The 21,213-nt window shown below is 43.0% G+C and overlaps 1 protein-coding gene across 5 annotated transcripts in view; it reads left to right on the top strand.

The window, feature by feature from the left end:
* Positions 1-21,213, top strand: part of Mre11 (MRE11 double strand break repair nuclease) — a 62,940-nt gene that overhangs the window by 10,030 nt on the left and 31,697 nt on the right. For all 5 annotated transcript variants that reach the window (XM_076926033.1, XM_076926034.1, XM_076926036.1 and 2 more), the window contains exons 5-12: positions 1,090-1,177; positions 2,328-2,469; positions 4,531-4,645; positions 6,820-7,005; positions 8,988-9,159; positions 15,248-15,328; positions 17,624-17,750; positions 20,018-20,121. In XM_076926033.1, coding sequence (XP_076782148.1) covers positions 1,090-1,177; positions 2,328-2,469; positions 4,531-4,645; positions 6,820-7,005; positions 8,988-9,159; positions 15,248-15,328; positions 17,624-17,750; positions 20,018-20,121 — 1,015 coding nt within the window. The remainder of the gene's footprint in view (positions 1-1,089; positions 1,178-2,327; positions 2,470-4,530; positions 4,646-6,819; positions 7,006-8,987; positions 9,160-15,247; positions 15,329-17,623; positions 17,751-20,017; positions 20,122-21,213) is intronic.

Here is a 21,213-nt window from a genome sequence, read left to right as displayed (position 1 = left end):
GGAAGAGCACATGCAGCTCGTACAAATTACGGCTGAATTTCCGGTGACTGTTTCCTTCAAGTTGATTTAAAAAATCCATTAGTTTCTGAAACATGGCCGAAGGATGTGCGTAGTGTACAGAAATGGAATGAGCACTAATAGCTACCAAGAGCAGCTGCCTCATTTGTAAGGCATCAGATGAGTTGACACTGAAGCATTTTTCTCACAGACACTGGTATAGCTAGACACTTCTCAGTGCGTTACCTGAGACTCTCGGGTGTTTGTGTCTCGTCTCCATGCCAACTGGTGACATAGGCATTGGTATTTCTTAAAAGATTATTAGCTAATTAGAGTTTGTAGTGAGAATTCAGAACCACGGGTGTAGGCTTAAAGGGTTGATAATAACCATGCGCTGAGGTTGGGAGAAATGCCGTCTGGTACACTTTCGGTATGGCCTCACGTGGAAAATAGTACCAGAGAGAGTCTAAACGGTAGGCACCCACTTAAGCTCTGGGCAGTGTCCTTACACTAGAACTCCTGCAGCTGACGAAAAACTCAGAGGAGCTCTCTGTGGAAAGATTTCAAAATAGATGAAGTAGGGGCAGAAAGCTATATTGTTGAACATATGTAAGAAAAGAGGGGAAGAGTGTGCTTTTTTATACATGTATAGGTAAGGTTTTGGACAGACGTAGTAGAAGTTGCTTGTCACGGAGAAAAGGAACCTGATGGCCAGGGGAAGGAATATGCAAGGGCTAACCTGTGTATGGAGGGAGAGTCAGTGGGCCTGATGATGGGCTATAAAGCCTGGTGTTTTGGATTCCAACATGCACAGATCCTTTTTTCCCCTCCCCTGAACCCTTATCCAAAGGGTTAAAATTTTGAGAGGCCTACTAACTCGCCAGTTATCAGTTGTCTACTGTTTTATATAATTCATATGCTTGAAGATACTTTCAAACTTTTTAATTTAACTGAGTTTATTTCCAGCACTGAGCTGGGGTTGTCTGCAGATACGGGTTTGTAGCTGCCTAGTGCATTACCTCTTGGAAGGAAAGTTTTGGGGAAACAGCTTTTATCCCTTACAGAAACTTTTACTCTTTGTTTTCTTTTAAGGTTTCCATGGGTGAACTACCAAGATGGCAATCTCAACATTTCCATTCCAGTGTTTAGTATCCATGGCAACCATGACGATCCCACAGGGGTAATTACAATTCTGTTGGAATCTTAAAAATGACATTGAATTTATCAGGGCAAGGCATTGATCTTTTTTTCTAGTAATTAGCAGTCAAATTGAGCCATGAATTCAAATTAATTTATTTTTATTTATGATTTTATATTTCTTTGTTGGTTTGTTTGTTTGTTAATATGGAATAAGAATTCTTACATGAGAGAGCCATGCCATTTTTTTTTTCTTTGCAATATTGAGGGTAGAGAGAAGGTCTGACACTTGCCAGGCAACAACTCTACCATCTGCTTTCCCTTTTTATTTTGAGACAAGATCTCATTAAGTTGCCTAGGCTGGCCTTGAGCCTGTGGTTCTGCATCACCCTAGAAGGACCTGCAATTACAGCCCCTGATACAGGGCCTGCTGGAGCCTTGCTTCTGGTTCAGTGGGATTCGCTAACAGTGAGTTGCTAGGAGTAGAGCGACTGCCCCAATAGTGACATAGTGCTCCTCAGCTTACTTGAGCTCCTGTTTTCTCACTGTAAAAAGTAACTTTTTTTTTAGTATTTTAAACCTAGATTCAATTATTTTATTCCCTGTTTGATATGGAAGCAAGACTGGCAGTCCTAATAGAAAGTATGTTTGTGTCCTCTCCTGATACTGTAGGTCATTAGTTTAGTTTATAGTCATGTATCCTCTAAACAAACAAAAAACATGTTATAAGAGACCTACTGAGAGACCTTAGTGATGAGGCACTAGCTTTGCTCTGCTGTGTGCTCTCAGCTGCTGTAGGTGATGCGTAGTTAGAAGAAGGTAGCAGCCTCTTCAGCAGTGGGATTTAGTTTTGGGAAGACACTGTCATAATTTGTTTTTGTAATTACAAGTTGAATGTCCTTAATCCAGAATTATTAAGCTAAAGTGCTACAAAATCTTAAAGTTTGGCCTCAGACGTTTTCCGTTATAGACCCTGTTTGCTTTCGGGTTTTCTTTCCCCTTGGGGTTCTCACCAGGTAAGATCTGCAGATGTTCTGAAGTCAAGAAAACCCAAATTCTGAAAACACTTTAATCCTAAGTTTTGTGAGTAAGACATACTTGTGTGCAGGGTGTGCTTTTGATGTGGGCTGTGCTGCTCACACAGACCACTCATTTCTACAGACACACTCATGCTCTTTGAAACTTTGACACAGGCAGATGCCCTCTGTGCCCTGGATGTTTTAAGCTGTGCTGGGTTTGTGAATCACTTTGGACGGTCAATGTCTGTGGAGAAGATTGACATTAGTCCAGTTCTGCTGCAGAAAGGAAGCACAAAACTCGCTCTGTATGGCTTAGGTAGGTGATTGACTTAGGTCACATGTCATTCCATTGTCCATGTCAGTGGAGAATTGGGTGTACGGTTGGCAAATACAGTGTTAGAGATAGTTGGACCCCAAGGGCTTCCAGAGGGGGAAAGTTGGGCAAATTTGATTATTTCTTATTGATTTCTATAAAAGATGGTGGAATTTTCTTAGTATTTCTAAGGACTGATAACTCTTCATACTTAATGTCAATCTCAGTAGGAAAAAAAACAAGCAAAAAAAAAAAAAAGCCCTTTGCTTAGCTTCTATTTACTGTTTCGGACCTTTTATCTGGCGTCACATTTACAAAGCTGGATGACAGAAGTGCAGACTGGTTAGCTGAGCTGCATTTTGGTGTCACAGAGTTGAAAGCATCCTGTCCAGTGCAGGGACATTGGCCTTTGTAGTTTGTGAAACTGAAATCTGGCTACTGTGAGTTGTGACATACTACATACAAGAGACGGAGGAAGACCTATTATTAACAGATTGTATGTATTAAAATTAATTTTGCTATGTGCCTGTTCCAGTGTGACCAGAAGAAAATTATTCATGTATCTGTTGCATCAGTGCTCACATAATGTACCTGTTCTACAACTGACGTCTTATTAGTAAAGCAGATTCCTAATGTGCTTTATCCTGGGTGTGTTATTATGTGCTTGTAATCTCAGCACTGTAGAGGTGAAGAGGGGGAATCCTTGGGGCACACTGGGCAGCAGTGTAGTGGAATGGGAAACTGTAAGCCAGTGGAAGGTTCTGTCTTCAGAACAAGGTGGCTGACACCCGAAGAACGATACTCAAGGTTGACCTCTGTTCCTCACCTAAACCTCCTGTTGCCCGACACTGCACTGCACTCATTTCACTGTTCTCCATTTCTTTTTTTTTGTTTTTTGTTTTTTGTTTTTTTTTTTTCTTCAAGACAGGGTCTCACTATGTAGTTCTGGCTGTCCTAAACTCACTGTGTAAACCAGGTTGGCCTCAAATCCTCTGCCTCCTGACTGCGGTTAAAGGCATGTGCGACTATACCTGGCTTCTGTTTTATATTTCTTTACTGTTCTGTAGGAAAGGTTTTGGTTTTTTGCTAGACCTTATTGTACATGAATGAAAAACTAAGTAACTAAGTATTATTTTTAAAGAACACATTTTTAAATTCTGTATATTTTGTATCTCAAGTATTTTTGAGGCTAGAAATAATGTATAAAGCATTATGTGTGGTGTTGCTGGTCCCCTCACATCCACAGTCTGCTGTCTCCACATACTCAGCTCCAAGGAAGCTGCTGCCATTGCAGGATGCCCTTCCCTCAGCCTGGGCCTTCAGGTTTTACCAACACTTTGAGTGCTTTAGCTTGTAGGCTTCCCCACCAGCACTCTGGGCCTGTGTGCTGGCCGGGGCCTGTCCCACATTCACCTCACAGTTCACACAGTACACCCAGACGTCTCTGTGTGTCCAGTCACTGGCTTTTCTTTTGTGGTCAGCATATGAAGTGGCGAACTGTCTCCAGCTCCCATTTATTACTGTTTTGCTACTTGTTTTCTTAGTATTGTCTTCTAGACCTGGGCAAACCTCTTAGTATAGGAAGAATTATTTAAAACCATTACATTACTAAAAAGCATAAACTCAGTATATATAATAGTATAATACTTTAAAATACAGTTGAAAAAAATCTCATTCTTTTAAAACATCCATTATTTCTGTGCATGTTATTGGTATATCATCATTGAAAAGCACAGTTACTTAACATTCATGGTGAGAGGATGAGGGATGATGTTACAAGACATCCTAATGGGGTGCAAGCATAGGGAATTCCTTTATTTCTCCTTACACATGATTCTGATTTCCAAATGGAAAGTGTTTTTTAAATGCAGCCGAGTGCTGTTGTGCATAAACCTGGGATATTTGTTAATAGATAACACTTATACATGTGATTCCAGAATTCAGGTACATAGCTGAACTAGAAGATATACTTTTGAGAATGTATTGTTTAGGAGTAAAACCCTATTTACCTTTTAAATCCACAGTAGGAAAACAGTTTTAAAATAGTGTCACATCCCTCCACAGGGTCCATTCCAGATGAAAGGCTCTATCGGATGTTTGTCAATAAAAAAGTAACAATGTTGAGACCAAAGGAAGATGAGAATTCATGGTTCAACTTATTTGTGATTCATCAGAACAGGTAAAAAATACTCTGAAAAATTTTAAGTGAAGCACTAAGGTTTCCAAGACCTGTTTGTTTGTGCAGGCCTTTTGTAAAGGCCTGACTCCTTCACCATCACCAGGACCGGTTCAGGTGGGGCTCTCTGTTTTGTGTGACTTCAGGCTGAACCTAGTTCACAAGTATTAATACTTGTCAATGAATATTTGCCTGGAATGGGTTGAGACAGGTAAGTAACCGAACTGACACCAGTGCAGCAGAGTAGAAAGTTGCCATCCCATCTCCTCATGTCCTTTAGAAACATCAACCATTCCATGTTCTTCACTGTGGGACTGTGTTATCCACAGGAGATACTTAGTATAGTAGGAGTCGCCTGTGTGTGTGTTGTAGACAGCAAGTTTTTAATATTACATTACTGAATTTCATCCTTCCCAGTGCTTAGAAGTGTTACTGACTTTTGCTTATCTGCAGTTGTATTTTTCTGTCAGTGAACATTTTATTTCCAATTTTTTGCTCTTAAAAATTTTGATGCATTGATCACTTCCTTCACATATCTGTGTGTGTGTGTGCACACGCGAGTGTGCTTGTGCGCGCGCACGTGAATGCCTTTCCAGAAACAGCCAGACGAGCTGTCTTTTGCTTGTAGCTGTAGGTCATTTTTTCTCTTGGTAGAGTCCTTGGACTGAGATGAGGAGAAGCCAGAGTCAGCATGACGTCTCCTGTAATCCCCGCAGGGGAAGAAGTGAGATGAGGTGCTTGGAGTGATTGCAGAAAGCTGGCAGGAGAGAGAGACAGCTGGGAAGTCCTGAAGAAGACACTGAGGGATTTGGGCCTGACTGTGGTGTATTTGAGTGCAGATTAGGCTAAACACTGGGTCAGTACAAGTCTTCAGGAAGCAGACTTAGCAAGTCTGAAACTGTCTCAAGTGTGTTGGGTGTGTCTGGATTCCACGGACCTTTACACCACTGTGCAAGTCTGAAACTGTCTCAAGCGTGTTCGGTGTGCCTGGATTCCACGGACCTTTACACCACTGTTGCCCACTGACTTCTGTTCCTGCCTCACCTGCACCACACAGGGAAAGGTGGATCCATAGTGCAAGGTGCGCAGCCCTGCTGCGAGTGCTGATGTGTGCATCTCACTGCAGAAGACGGTCCACAGCCGCTCTGCTCCATCCTCCCTCCCTTCTCACCATGTGTGTGATTCTTACAGACGGATTAGTTTCTTTCCCTTCTCATTCTTACACACATCTGCTGTTATGTCTGTGAGAGTTCTGGAAAACAGGATTGCTCGGTTGGGTGTGTGTCCTTCAGCCTTTTCATTTTACTATATTTCTATCTCTTTACAATGACCAACTTGGCTCTTGCTGCAGAAGGGGGGAGACTGAAGTAATGAGAGACTGTTTTGCAGTCTTGCAGCAGGCTGCCAGTATCCTTATCTTTTTCTTCCAGAAAAGATTGTGTGCTCTATGAAGGCACAGTGGCATTGTGCTGTGTTTGAGAGTGTCCTGCTTTTCCTCACACCCCACATGCTCGACTGACACACGACATAAGAAACACACAGGCTGCTGCTCCCCTGAACTCACTGTCCACCTTCCCTGAGCTATTCAGTGTAGCTACATGTCTTGCTGTTCTGTGAATCCACAGAGCTTATTCTCAATGTAGTTCAGGCTTGCCCTTCCCTGCAGGATGCTCTGTCCTCTCATATGGATCCTTCCTCGAGAGACCTGCTAAGTCAGAGCCCAGCTTTCAGTTGAAGTCATTGTGTTTCAGTGTGCTAAAAACTCTTAATAATCAATAAAAATAACGGATGTTAAAGTCACTGGAAACATTTAGGAGTTTGTTAGTTTATCATGATGTTTAGATTTAACCCATTTTTTTTCTCCTTTTTGGGGTATGTAATCAGGTTCACTTGTGGATTTGAGGTGGACAGAGCTCTTGTTTTCCTGACTTGACCAGAGTACAGTACTCTGTATAAACTCTGCCTGCTCCTTACAGTGCAGACCTGGAGGCCTCCGGCTTCCTGTCTCGCCTCTGACTTGTTCTGCAAGTTTGTAAGGCTGTGCTTTGGAATTCTATACAATCACCAACCCTTAGGCAGTTTCTGACAAGAATGGAGAAAAAAGATTTGTGTAGATTTAAGGTGGAATTTTCCTTTGTTGCTATGAACTTAACGTTCTGTTTTAAATCTTGGTGTAGGAGTAAACATGGAAGTACCAACTTCATCCCAGAGCAGTTTTTGGATGACTTCATCGACCTTGTTATCTGGGGCCATGAACATGAGTGTAAAATTGGCCCAACCAAAAACGAGCAGCAGCTCTTCTATGTGTCTCAGCCTGGAAGCTCGGTGGTGACGTCCCTTTCTCCTGGAGAAGCTGTGAAGAAGTGAGTCCTTTAATATTCTAAGTCAGTTTTTCAGAAACCCTTGCTGTGTCTGATCATCCCACACTGGTGCTGTAGGCAGCGGAGGAGAGCTTGTTAAGATTTAGATTTCATTTATCACTGTGTGCATGTGTGTGTGAGGGTGCACACATGCTGTGGTGAGGTCAGAAGACAGCTCTGTGGAATGAGTCTCTCCGTCCACTTTGCTTGGGTTCTGGAATCAAACACTGGCTTGCAGTCAAGTGCTTAACCCGCTGAGCCAGCCCATCTGCCCTGAGGTCACTTTGTGTATGAGGGTTGGTTGTTGCAGTTGCTCTGTTTTCAGGTTTGTTTGTTTTCTTTCATTTTAATTATCTCATTTATTCCTAGGCAAATGAAAAATGAAACAAATGTTGCTTTAAGAGAGGAGTACAGATACTGTATGTAGTTCACTTTGAAATACATCCAGACAATAAAGTGGAGGATACTAGGGAAGGGCGCATAGGCGGCTGAGTAGATAATTCATAAATACCTCACTGTAGCATCTGGGAATTGGGTAAAATGGGCTTCCTACCGAAGTTCTAACTCTGTTGTGCATCCGTTTTTTTTTTTTTTTCCACAATGAAAAGGTTTTCTATGAATTCATGATCTTGAATAGTTTCTGTTTAGCTTGTCTGGACATAGTCTTGCTCAGTTACTGCAGGAGAACAGGGTTGAATTAGTTAATTGCCAAAGTCCTTTCTATCCCGTAGATTCTCTCGTTCCCTCTTCCTCTGTGACAGGGACACAAGGGTGACTATCACAGAGAGCAGTCATGTAAGCCACATGGTCTCCGTCGGGGTAAGACTTCCCAGTTCAGCCTTGGCTCACTCAGGACACTCCTACAGTTGATATTCCTGAACTTGCTCTTCTCGGCCTTCAGTTCTGCTGCCTTGCAGGGTCACTGTCCTAGAATTTCCACTCAGGGGTGATTAGGTTTAGATTTGGACAGCTTAAATGGCAGTTGGCAAGATCCTTTAGAGGTGTCATGGCACTAAAGGTCTGACTTGACTCACTTCTTTTTTGGTTGGTTGTAGGGCCATGGCTGTATTGATGTGCTCAAGCCTTCTTCTTACTGAGAGAGTGTTTGGTGGTTGTTGGTGATTTTGCTGCCTTTTAGGAAAATTCAAGACTAACATTTAACATTTAAAAATAAATTTCAGATTACCTACTATGTGGACATTTACAAATTTAACGAAGTCTCTATATTAGCAGGTTTCCATAGTAACATAGCTGAGCCTTTTGTGGTTATAAGTGTACTGTTGTTGCATATCTATTTCCTTTGTGTCCATGTTGGGAGATGGCTTTTAAGATGCTCTCACCATGTAGCCTAGGCTGGCCTTGAACTGATGCTTCTCTTTCTTTTGCCCCAATGTGATAAGATCAAAGAGTGTGCTACCATGCCTAGCTTTCTAGTTCAATCTAAGTTGTTGACATTTTGTGAACTGGGCTTTGGCAGAAGGTCTTACCTGGTGGATCTGCTTAGGTCCCAATGGTTATGGTACCAACAGGTACAAAGAGCATGGCAGTGGGTGTGTGCTGAAGTCAGGCTGCTTTTCTGTCTGTCATGTCTGGATAGCATTTATTATACTATAGTCAGGGTTGTCCCTTTTTGAAACTGTATTTGCTCAGATAGGAGAGACAGAGGAAATGATGGAGGAGTTCATTTTCTTCTTAGGGAGAATGTTTGCTATTTTTCACTATTAATTAAAATTAAATTGACAGGAACATCTATTTTTAATAGTATTACTTTATAAGCAAATATTTTATAAGAACTAAGAAAAAATGGAGCTTTTTATTTATGACAGGGTCCCAGCTAGCCTCTAACTTGTTGTCCTCCTGCCTCAGTCTCCTGGGTGTTAGGAATCACAGGATGTGCCCCCAAGCCTTGTTGATAGCTTTGAATGTGTTTGTTCATCTTCCTGAGGATGCCTGCTTGTGTCTGAGCTCTTGGTTCCTCTGTGCAGACACGTAGGCTTGCTGCGCATTAAAGGGAGGAAGATGAACATGCAGAAGCTGCCTCTCCGCACAGTGCGACAGTTCTTTATGGAAGACGTGGTTCTGGCTAACCACCCAAACCTGTTCAACCCTGACAATCCAAAGGTGACCCAGGCCATCCAGAGCTTCTGTTTGGAAAAGGTAACTGTTTCCAAAAGCAGCATTGAGTTTTTTGAAAAGTCACTGCCCCTGGGTTACAGGGATGAGCAGTGTCTCGGGGAGCTATCTGTGTTTATCGCTCAGGAAGCTGCAACCTCACTGCTACTCAGGACATGAATTCATCTTTCATTTATTTCTTTAACTGAATTCTTTACTGATTATATTTGTTCTTTGACAATCTCATACATGTATACAATGTCCCCTTCTCTCCCTTCTTCCCTCGACTCCCATACAAAGTCTTTTCTACATTCATGTCTTTGTTTTGTGACTCATTGAGTTTAAACAGGGCCATCTGTGTGCTCCTGAGTTTGGAACTGCTTGGTACCTGGTCTTGTGCCTCATGAGTTTGTGACTGCAGTGGTTATGTCCTGCCGGGGTGAGGCTTCACGACCATTCTTCACTTCTGGCTCTTCCATTCTCCCGACTCACCCTTCTCAGCGTTCCTCAAGTCTGAGAAGGGAACGTTATGTGTACTTGGACTTCGAGGGCTGAGTGTCAACTGCAGAGACTTTTCTTACATAGAAGAATGCTAGATATAGAGAAGTCATCATGAAGATTGATTTATTTTATGTCTATGAGTACACTATAGCTGTCTCCAGACACACCAGAAGAGGGCATCAGATCCCATCACAGATGGTTGTGAGCCACCATATGGGTGCTGGGAATTGAACTCAGGACCTCTGGAAGAGCAGTCAATGCTCTTAACCACTGAGCCATCTCTCCAGAACTTCTTTTAAAGAGCACACACATCCAGTTTCCTCACTTTGATCTGCGATTGATAGTGGCTCACCTTCCTTGTGAAAGCAGACGCTGACTTTGGACAAGGGAGGACACTGTAGTCCTGTACTTCTAATTTTCATTACACATTCATTCCGCCCTAAAAACTGTTCCAAATAAATCTTAGCCTCCTTTTCTTGTGTAGACTGCTGCCACCCCTCAGCCTCTGCAGAGGTTCTGGGTCTCCTGCTGAAGTCAGGCTGCACATTTTTTATCATATAGGCTGTAGCGTGATAGCCGTAATTGCTGACATTATTTAGTCCACACTCTCTGCCAGTTTTGGCTTTGCATCTTATTCTCATGTAAAGTAGGAAGTGGGGATGATAATGGTGAGCACTGGTGTGTACTCACTGCTCTTGTGAGCTCTGCCCCACGTTACTATGTAATCCATTCACAGCACCTGTGTGTGGACAGGTTCTACCTCCCGCTTTCTCTCTCTTCCTTGTCTTCCTCTGTCCCACCTCCTCTCTCCTCCTCATTGTTATTGTTTCTAGGATTTACAGATGTTACACAATTTCTCTACCATTGAATGCCTTAGCCTCCTAATCCATGTTCTCCACCACAAGCCGGACCTTAGATTATACAACTGGCCATTGTGACAGCTGAAGGAGCAACACATGGCCTGCATAACTGAAAACCTTTGGTGTGTACATGTTCCACGGTGACTGGTGTCACAGACTCAGGCTTACTAGGGTTATAGGCTTGTCTCTGGTTTTATGGTCACCCCCCTTCTACTAGCTCTCTGTTTTCCCTGTTACTCTTTCACTATCAGGAAGATGCCAGCTGTGGCCCAGGTTCATACATTGTCTTTGCAGCTGAAATAACTGTTACCCCACTAGCTCCAAATATCCTTGAATAGTTTTATTGGTGTCGCATTCCCTGAAGTCAGACAGGTAGGAAATTCCTCTGTTTGTGTGATGTATCTACAGCAGCCAGCCCAAGGTTTCTCAGCCTTGGCACAGTTGGCATTTTGACTAGGTAATTCTCTGCTGTGGGCGCAGCCGGGTTTCTGTGCTTTACAGGATCTGCCACTAACTGCCAGTAGTTCCCTGTCTTAGTCAGGGTATACTATTGTTGTGATGGGCACTGCAACCAAAAGCAGCTTAAGGAGGAAAGGATTGTTTGGTTTACATGTCCTGAATCACAATCTTTTTGGGAAGCTAACACAGGAACCCAAATCAGTCAGGAACCTGGATGCAGGAGCAGAGGCCACGGAGGAGGCTTGCTTTCCATGGCTTGCTAAGTCTGCTTTCTTAGGGAACCCAGGACCACTAGCCTAGGGATGGCACTGCCCACAATGGGCTGGGCCATCCTCACCAATCACTAAGAAAATGCCCTTTAGCCCAGATCTAATGAATGTATTTTCTCATTTGAAGTTTCCTCCTTTCAGATGAATCTAGCTGTGTCAAGCTGATGCAAAAAATAGCAGCACAATCCCTTTCCCTGCAGTCACAATACACAGACTGTGAAATGTTCCCAGGATTTGAAATCACCTCTGCCTGAGCTCTGTTGAGCCCTGCACCTAAATTCTGGTCTTCTTTTTTTCCCTCCCTCCTTCCCTCCCTCCCTCTCTCCCTCTCTCCCTTCCTTCCTTTTTTTCTTTCTTTTTCTTTTTTTGAGACAGGTTTTTGACATGAGGCCCTGACTAGCCTGTAACTTAAGTTTGCTATGAACCTCCTGCCTGTACCTCCCAAGCGCCTGGATTACTGGCATGCCCCACCCTTAGAAGAGTCATAAGAATCCAGACAGGAAGAGTAGTTATTGGCAACAGTGATTTAAGCTGTACATAATTTGGTCATTTCTGATATCTCTTTGATATTGTTATCTTTATACCTGTGAGGACAAGGTTCACTTGTTAAATTTTTTTTATTTTAAACTTTTTTTGGTTGTTGAAACAGAATCTTGTTCTGTTGCTAAATTGGCCTGGAACTCACCAGAACCTCAAATGCTCAGCCTTATTTCTGCTTCTGGAATGTGGGTTCCAAGCATGCAGGCCACCATGCCCAGCTTCCTCCCTTTCTGTTTAGCACTGTGCTACTGCCTGGTGATAGATGCTGTATGCATGCTGGTTGACGGGGAGCTGACTGAGCGGTCTCCTTAAAGCTCTTTCCCGTCCAGGAGCATATTCACTAGCACAGGTGGCTGTCACTGTAATACATTCAGAGTTCACTTTCTTGATTGTGCTAACCACATTTCAAGTACCCTATGTCCACATGTGCTTCATGGCAGTAGCACCAGATACTGTATAGGTAAATATTATTTCTGAGAAGCAGGCATGATGCCGCAGTCCCATAATCCCAGTACTTGGCAGGTGGAGGCAGGCAGATCAGGGCAGCATTATAAAGTCACACACTTAGAAAAGACCTCAAATTGGCAAACTATTAGGAAGATGTGTTGGAAATAAAATCTGCCTTCTTGGACCTTAGCTGTCTCAGGAGCAACGTAGGATAAGTGCTTTGGTTTGGGGATCTCTCTGAGATTTTATATACTTGATCTGGTACAGCATTAACATATTGGAAACATTCATATTGTTTTATTGAGCTTTTCCAAGGTAAACAATCCAAGATCCTATAGATTCCTGCAGAATCTACATGACACCACTGAAAAACTCAGTTTCTGTGGTTTGGAGAAACCCATGTTGAAACTTGAGTAGGAAATTGGAGCAGAGTCGGTATTGTAGACTTTCTTGTGAAGGAGTTACAATAGGGATGGACAGATTACTGAGAGTGTTTGTAAAATAAACTGTTAAGGGAGGAGATTGGTGGGGGCAAACTTAAAGAATGCAGTCAGCAAGATGGGGACCAGGGTGGCTGAGTGTTGAGGCCCACATTCTGCCTCAACACTTTTGTCTCAACGCTTTTGGGGCTAAGTGTTCTGGTCAAGAGAGAGAGGGGCTCTTGGGGCAAGAGACTCGAAGAATGGAGACAAGATAGGGCGTCTGATCAAGTCTCTTCTATTTTCTCAAGTCTCTCCTTCAAGTCTCTCTTATTGAAGAGAATTCTGAGGTATTTATATACACAAGCAGGAGAACACAGGTGAAAACATTTTACCATGTGCACCATACAGCTGAGGTCACTAAACAGCAAAACAAGCTATGTGGGATAAACAATATATTTATCAGAGTGTGCTTCAGCTGTTATAGGCTTTTGACAACCAAGTCTTTCATCAGGGTATATGGTTCCAGATGGCTGCAAAGTTGATCTAGCCGCTTTCTACTAAAGTCGGCTCCCAACAGGTCCCCCTTTTAAAATTTTTTTTCAAAAGGGAAGGCTGGGAAAACTTACGGAAACCGTGCCTGTCCTAGGTTGGAACAAAGGACCCCAGCCTCACTTAAGATGGTGAGGCCTCCCTTATTTTAGGGGCAAGGGTCTCGATATGTTCTCTTACCTGTCATTGGCTATCTGGCTTAACACGTAAGTTAGGGGTTAATCCTCGTCAGTCTTGATGACAGAGTTTTCAGAGTCCCCTGCTTCCAGCCTGTAATAGCGGACCTGTATGGGTTTCATTTGTTATCTGTTGTTGTACCAAAGCCATCAGTTTGAACAGCATGAACCCGAGAGACAAGAGACTTAATATCTAAACCATTGATATAAAAGCAACACTCTTTAAGGCAACACACAACTTCCCCTGTTGGAGAAGTGAAAGGTCTAAGCCTTGTACCCACAAATTTATACCAATGAAATCCTTGAATTTTGCATCAGCTTAGTAACAATTATACAGATAAAGACAGCTTAATATTAACCACCTCAGTCCCCAAGTCCAGGGAATTGGGGCGCCAACTCTTCATTAACTTCTTCAAGCTGAACATGGGCGTTGACTTTTAGAAGAGGAATGAGGGGAAGGGTAAATTGATAAGCATCTGAAGTCTGTCTTAACTGCATCCAGCTGGAAGTCCAGGGCATCAGTGAACATGCAGGTGATAAGATTCATTCTCCAAAGCTGTGTATTCTGCAATATACAAATCTCAAAACAAGTTTTAGTATCAAGATAATTATTTTGATTCTCTGAAATCTAGTGTTCTGGAGGCCTACCTCTGTCATGTCTGATCCATATAATTCTGGAAGACATTACTACCTTAATGACCTCATCAGAAAACTCATAGAAAAACCTTTTTTTCCAAATTAGCCTTTCCTTAAGCCAGTAACCAGAAAAACCTTTACATTGAGTTTTTATCCAGAAAAATATAACTATATAACTCAGAATCACACCCATTTTGAAAGTTAAATCAATTAACATTATCATTCTGCTTAGCTCTCTGTCTAGAGCAGCCTTCTATTTATTCCTCAAGTCTTTAAAGCCTTTTTCATCTGTTTTTACTCACTTATTTCTTGCCCCATTTTCGTTACTATAACCTTTATTTATCTGTTTGGCTCTCTTGACTCAGAGCAGCCTGCAATTTACTCCTTGCATCTTTAAAACTTTTTTCATCTGTTTCTGCTTATTTTTTTCTTGCCCTGTTTTTGTTACTATAACCTTTATCTATCTGTTTGGCTCTCTTGACTCAGAGCAGCCTGTAATTTACTCCTTGCATCTTTAAATCCTTTTTCATCTGTTTCTATTTACTTATTTCTTGCCCCGTTTTTGTTACTATGCAATCACCTTTGTTTCACTTCCGAATTCAGCCAGCTCCGTCAGTCGACTGGTTCTCCAGCGCACGGTGTCTTCCACTGTATCCCGCTTACTGGAGTTCAAAAGTTGAGGCTCTGTCAGTCAGACTGGCTCTCCAGCGCAGGGTGTCTTCCACTGTATCCTGCTTACTGGAGTCCCTGTTCGGGCACCACTAATGTTGAGGCCCACATTCTGCCTCAACACTTTTGCCTCAACGCTTTTGGGGCTAAGTGCTCTGGTTAAGAGAGAGAGAGGGGCTCTTGGGGCAAGAGACTCGAAGAATGGAGACAAGATAGGGCGTCTGATCAAGTCTCTTCTATTTTCTCAAGTCTCTCCTTCAAGTCTCTCTTATTGAAGGGAATTCTGAGGTATTTATATACACAAGCAGGAGAACACAGGTGAAAACATTTTACCACGTGCACCATACAGCTGAGGTCACTAAACAGCAAAACAAGCTATGTGGGATAAACAATACATTTATCAGAGTGTGCTTCAGCTGTTATAGGCTTTTGATAACCAAGTCTTTCATCAGGGTATATGGTTCCAGATGGCTGCAAAGTTGATCTAGCTGCTTTCTACTAAAGTCGGCTCCCAACAGCTGAGGAGCTGTGTGGAACTCTGCAGTAATATAAACTATGTCAGCCAGCTTACACAAAGTTTAACACTTTGGCATTTTTATTCTGAGATTGAAGAAATGCTTGACAATGCTGAGCGGGAACGGCTCGGGAATCCTCAGCAGCCAGAGAAGCCTCTTATCCGACTACGGGTAAGTGCTGTGTGCATTAACCAACCCTTCTTAGTCCACAGTAACGTACACTTAGTATGCTTTCCTGAAAATTAGTGAGCAAGTGCTTAGAGTAATGGGAAGAGGCAAAAACGGGAAGCTGGAAGCCGTGGGCTAGGTCTGTGAGCTTCACTGATTGAAGCCGTGGGCTGGGTCCGTGAGCTTCACTGATTTGGTAGTGTATTCATACTTCTGTTGTTTCCTAAGTAATTTGTTTCTGATCTGTCCTTGCTCTGCCCTCCTGCTCCCCTCTGGGCACCTTGGCCTTGCTGAAGCTCCTGGGAGGAATTGCATGTATTCTCACTCTCCATGAGTCTGCTCCAGTGCCCCCTGCAGCCCTGTGCTATGAGATGGAGCCTGTGCTCTCCTGCCATGCCAATTCACTCCTGCTGTCCTTTCTGTTCTCAGCACAAATTCTTGAACACACTGTGTGTGGTTTGCTATGGTTGCTGTGAGTCAGCCTTTCCTTCCCACTCTGGTAGAAACAGGGTAGAGTGTGTTCATTTGCCCCACCGCTTCTCCCTGTCCACGAGCCCTGCTGTGTGTTTTTTATCTTTGATGTCCTAAGACAGACATAGTCTGCAGTCACTGTCATCAAGCTCTGATGGAGCAGGTAACCTGTAATTTTTAGTTCACTTCAGTTTTTGCCACTGAATTCCTCTCAGTTACTCTCTGAGCTCTCTCCAGCTTCTCCTGTCTCTTAGCCATCTTTTAATTCTAAGCATATGGCTTTAACAGCATCTGGTAGTAGTGAGTCCTGATTTTTTTTTTCAAGTCCTGTGCTTAAGCCTTGGCATCACCAGTGTTTAAAATGTGGAATTCCAGGTTTCACATTGACCCTATTGCCTTCTGACAAAATCTCCAAGAGATTTGTGTGCACATTACCGTTTGAGAAGTCCTAGGAAATACCTGAGGGGCTGAGAACTTGATAGTGCTTGATAGGGGCTTGATAGAACTAGATAGTCCAGGAGGCTGGTGCTTGGTGGTCAGAGTAGTCAGTCTCACACTGTAGAGACCAAGAACTCTGCAATTGCACAGTTCAGGAGGCTGGTCCCTCAGCAGTCCCAATCTGGGGAGCCACTGGGTCCCCAGTCAGTGGACAGAGCCTGGAAATGCTTGTGATATAAGTGAGGGAATCGACGGCGGCAGCAGGATAAACCAGGTCAGCAGCAAGAAGGAAGGGCAAGTGAGGAAACCATGACTCTTCTTCCTGCCCTTTTTCTCTGCGCTCTTACTGTGAGATGCTACCCAGGTTTGGGGGTAGATTTTCCCACAACAGTTAAGGCAATCAAGACAGCTAATGGTTTAAGAGGGTTAGAGTCTGCTGGTGGAGGGAGCAGAGGCAGCAGGTGATAGGCGCAGTGGTTTAAGAGGGCTAGAGTCTGCTGGTGGAGCAGAGGCAGCAGGTGATAGGCGCAGTGGTTTAAGAGGGTTAGAGTCTGCTGGTGGAGGGAGCAGAGGCAGCAGGTGATAGGCGCAGTGGTTTAAGAGGGTTAGAGTCTGCTGGTGGAGGGAGCAGAGGCAGCAGGTGATAGGCGCAGTGGTTTAAGAGGGTTAGAGTCTGCTGGTGGAGCAGAGGCAGCAGGTGATAGGCGCAGTGGGTGGTGTAGAAGCTGAGGGCTCACGTTCTTAGCCATAAGCATGAAGTAGAGCGTGCAAGTCAGCAGTAGTTGATGCTTTTTACTCTCAGAGCCCACCTATGGGAAAGCCATACCCCCTAAGCCTGAGACTATGGGGGAATCTCATTCAAACCACCCTAAGTAGCCATCTCTCAGAACCCACAGACATGACATTTTTCACTGTCTGGATTTTCCTGGCACTGTCCTTGTCTAGTCTGGAGCTGTCTCCCTAGGACCCAGGTGAATAAGCTGACGTATGTAAGGTGTGTAGTGTTTTATTTTATTAAGGGTTTATTCCTCTATTTTGAAGGTTAAGAAACTGACCTAAAAGTCCCACCTTGTTTCCAGCTAGTACCATGCTGTGTGCCTAGACTATCAGGGAAGACAGGCATTCATTCCATCCTGGGATGGCATTGCCTTGTTCTATTGAACAGGAAGTGTGTTTATGTAAACATCACCTGAGTATTATTCTGTCAATAGAGCAGATGGTTTAACATCACCGTGGTCATTACACACACAGTTTAGAAATGTAAAAATATTGAGCTTTTAGATTGATATAAATAGTATACATATCAGACTATAGATGCCAAAAAAAATGTGTATTTCTCAAAAATTGGCACACTGTTTCCTGGTTCAATAGTTTATTCTGTCTTTCCAGGTAGACTACAGTGGAGGCTTTGAACCTTTCAATGTTCTTCGTTTTAGCCAGAAGTTTGTGCTTCGGGTCGCTAACCCAAAAGATGTCATCCACTTTTTCAGGCACAGGGAACAAAAGGGAAAAACAGGTAAACTGGTTAATTTAGAAAGTTAAGGAATTTAACTAGCAGTATATATAAACCAGTGTTTGATAAGATAAATGCAAAATAGAAGATTTTAGTATTTGTAATGTAGACAAAAAAAAAAGGTAAATGAATATTTTATCTTCTGAACATTCGGGATATTTTCTTGTTTACTTGCTTTTAGAGGCAAAGTCTTGCTGTGTAGCTCAGTCTGGCCGCACACTGTGGGTCTTCCCTCAGTGTCCTGAGTGCTAGAACTGCAGGCTTGTACCGTCCCACTCAGCTGCATTCTGTTTTTTAAAGTTGTGATGGTCAATGAAGGCTTGGGGCAAGGCTTTTACTGCTTTTACTGCGAGTGACAGCGCTCACGGCTTGAGACACCTGTTGTTCACTACCCACGCTTACTTCCTACCCCAGAAGAACGCTCAGAGTGTATGCTTTCACCTTTTGCAGTATTAAGTATTTTGACTTAGTGTATGTAGTGCTTTAGACTTCAGAGTTATGAAGTCAAAAGTGTCCTATAGTTTGGTATTTTGATGGTTAAATAGTTCATTTCCAGCTAAATTTTATAAACACCTAGTGCCCTGTTAACTATTAAAGTCATCAACTAAAATAATGTTTTTTCATAAGAAATATCCATCGTGTTTATTATAGAGTACCCTTCCCTTTATAGCCAGTAAGAGACTTTTCAGCAGTGGTAGAAATTAAGACTGATGGGGTCGGGAGAGATGGCTCAGTGGGAACGAGCAGTGCCTGCTCTTCCAGAGGACCCAGGTTCCGTTCCTAGCACCCACGTGCTGGTTCACAATGTCTGTAACCCCAATTCCAGGAGATCTAATGTTGTCCTCTAACCTCTAGGCACTGCTTATACATGGTACATAGATATACATTCAGGTAAACATTCATACACATTAGATGAAAATAAAATCGAATTAAAAAAAGTAAAGAATGCTATGAATTGAACCTGAAGCCATAGTTCAGATACTAAAGGATAGAGAACAGAAAGCCATGTGCAAGACCCTTGTTCTGGCCATGGCTTCTTCGTTTTAGTCAGTTACTTCTTAACTCTGGTTGAGTTTTATCTCCAGCAGATTTTGGCAATAACTTTTTTTTATTAAAACTCGAGTTGCTTGGTGGAAATGATATCACCTATATGTGCCTTAACTGAAAGTTTCTTATTTTGGTCACTCTTATACTTCACTATGTGTGTGATATTGTATAAATTAATACCACTTCCACTGTTAAAATTTCTCATTTATAAAACCAAAAGTCTTTTGTAAATGGCCTTAACACAGTGTTTGGCAAACGCAGAGTAGTCATCATATTTATAAAGTAATACTAAAGCTTCTGCCTTAGAACTCATAAAGGTATTTGTCTACCTGGCGAGAGATACACTGAACTAGACGGTGTCTCTACCATCTAGTCATTTTCTAGACTTTCTCTCATGGAAAATGGTTTTCCTCCTTGGGTTTATCATCTCTATTCTGTGTTCTGTGTTCAGACAGTAGCTCTGATGGCTGCATGTGGAGTCTGCCTTCCTGGTGTGTTGTTTCTGTACCACTCACCACCTTACTCTGCCATCGTTTGTGCTCATGGGTAGGGAATCTTTCCCTTTCACATTGTGTTCACAGCACCATTTTCAATTAGCCGATGAAGGTGTCAGCAGAGCAAATGCTGGGCCTGTTTGCTGATCTCCTGCCCAGTGGGCATTGTTAAGCTACCCTGCACAGGGAGTCAGCAGAAGTACATTAAGTATATTTCCTGTTAGTGTTCTCACAGAATGCTGACAGGTGCTCACAGTTGAGACTTAATACAGTCTGTCTGTAAAAGGCATTGCCTGTAAAACTGGCTTCCTTTACTTTGAACTGTGGGCGGAGTTGTGCTGGTGACGTCAGCAGCACTTTCCGGTGCTTCTGTGATGAGTTCTGGGACCTGGAAGTTCTTCCCACCACCTTTCCATCATTAGTGCAAATGGCACATAGTGGAAGACATCAGTAATGCTCTGTTACTGTGGGTGTTTTAACTCTGAGACTCTCTGAAAGGAAGGGTCTGGGGAACATCTTAGCAGAACAGTGGCAAGATCCTTTAAGATGAGGAAAGCTAACGTGGACTGCATGGGAAAAGAAGCAAATCCAAAATAACCCCAGGAACATTAGCAAATACAGCTTTCCTTTTTCCTTGAAATTTATGTGGAACCACTGAGAGGTTGGTGAGAGTTTACTATGTGAATGTGTTGTAGAAGCTGCTGTTTTTTGCTGGTCTCCTTTCTGTAGGAGAAGAGATCAACTTCGGGACGCTCCTCACAAAGCCTGCTTCAGAAGGAACAACGCTCAGAGTGGAAGACCTCGTAAAGCAATATTTCCAAACTGCAGAGAAGGTAACTCCTCAGAACTCACTGTCTTAGTTAGGGTTTCATTGGAGTGAAGAGACACCATGACCAGGGCAACTCTTATAAAGGAAAATGTTTAACTGGGACTGGCCTACAGTTTCAGAGGTTTAGTCTGTCATCACCATGGTGGAAAGCATTGGCAGAATGCAGGCAAACTTGTTGCTGGAGGAATCAAGAGCTCTCTATCTACAGGCAGCAGAAGGGGGCTGTCTTCCACACTGGGTGGAGCTCGAGCACAGGAGACCTCAAGACCCACAGTGACACGCTTCCTCCAGCAATGCCACTCCCTGTGGTCCAAGCATTCACACACATGAGTCTACGGGGGCCATACCTATCCATACACCACACTCATGGTTTTTTAAGAATGGGTAACACGGCAGATTTTAGTGTAGACTGTGTATAATTCACAAGTAAATGACTCTTTGGTGCATGTGTGAGGTAACCAGTATGAGGTAGTTTGTATCAAAGTATTCAGTGAACATTGTTAATATAATTAACAGGAGTCATTGTTGCCTTTATATTTCTCTTCTGTTGCTGCTGCTGTAAAAGTCTTGATCTTATGTTTCAATGTAGTACTTTTTTTTTTTTAATTATTTACTTTACCGATACAGCCATATGATACTGAAGCTACTTGGACTTCTCTAGTTGTATTATTTATTTTTAAAAACAGAAATTTGTTTCCTGGCAGTTGTATAGGTCAGAAATAGCACTGGTCTTTCTGGGCTGAAATCAAGGTATCAGCAGGTCCATATTCCACTCTGGAAGCTGTAAGGGAGTGTGTGTTTCTTAACCTTACCCCGCTCCTAGCGCTCCTATGTACCAGCTCCTAGCGCTCCTATGTACCAGCTCCTAGCACTCCTATGTACCAGCTCCTAGCGCTCCTATGTACCTTGGCTTAGTCTCTTGTGCACAGCCAGTGGTATTGAATGTCTGACCATTTCCCAAGTTATGTCTTCCCCTGCCTCTCACTTGTTCTCTCTGGAACCCTGTGATTCTATGGGGCTGCCTGGAGAGCCCTTGACAACCTGTACAATTTATAGCTGGATGATGAACACTCTTAATATCATCTGTAGCCTCGGA

Source organism: Arvicanthis niloticus, chromosome 27, assembly GCF_011762505.2.
Source record: "Arvicanthis niloticus isolate mArvNil1 chromosome 27, mArvNil1.pat.X, whole genome shotgun sequence".
NCBI lineage: Eukaryota > Metazoa > Chordata > Mammalia > Rodentia > Muridae > Arvicanthis > Arvicanthis niloticus.
This window is presented reverse-complemented; position numbering and strand designations above follow the sequence as displayed.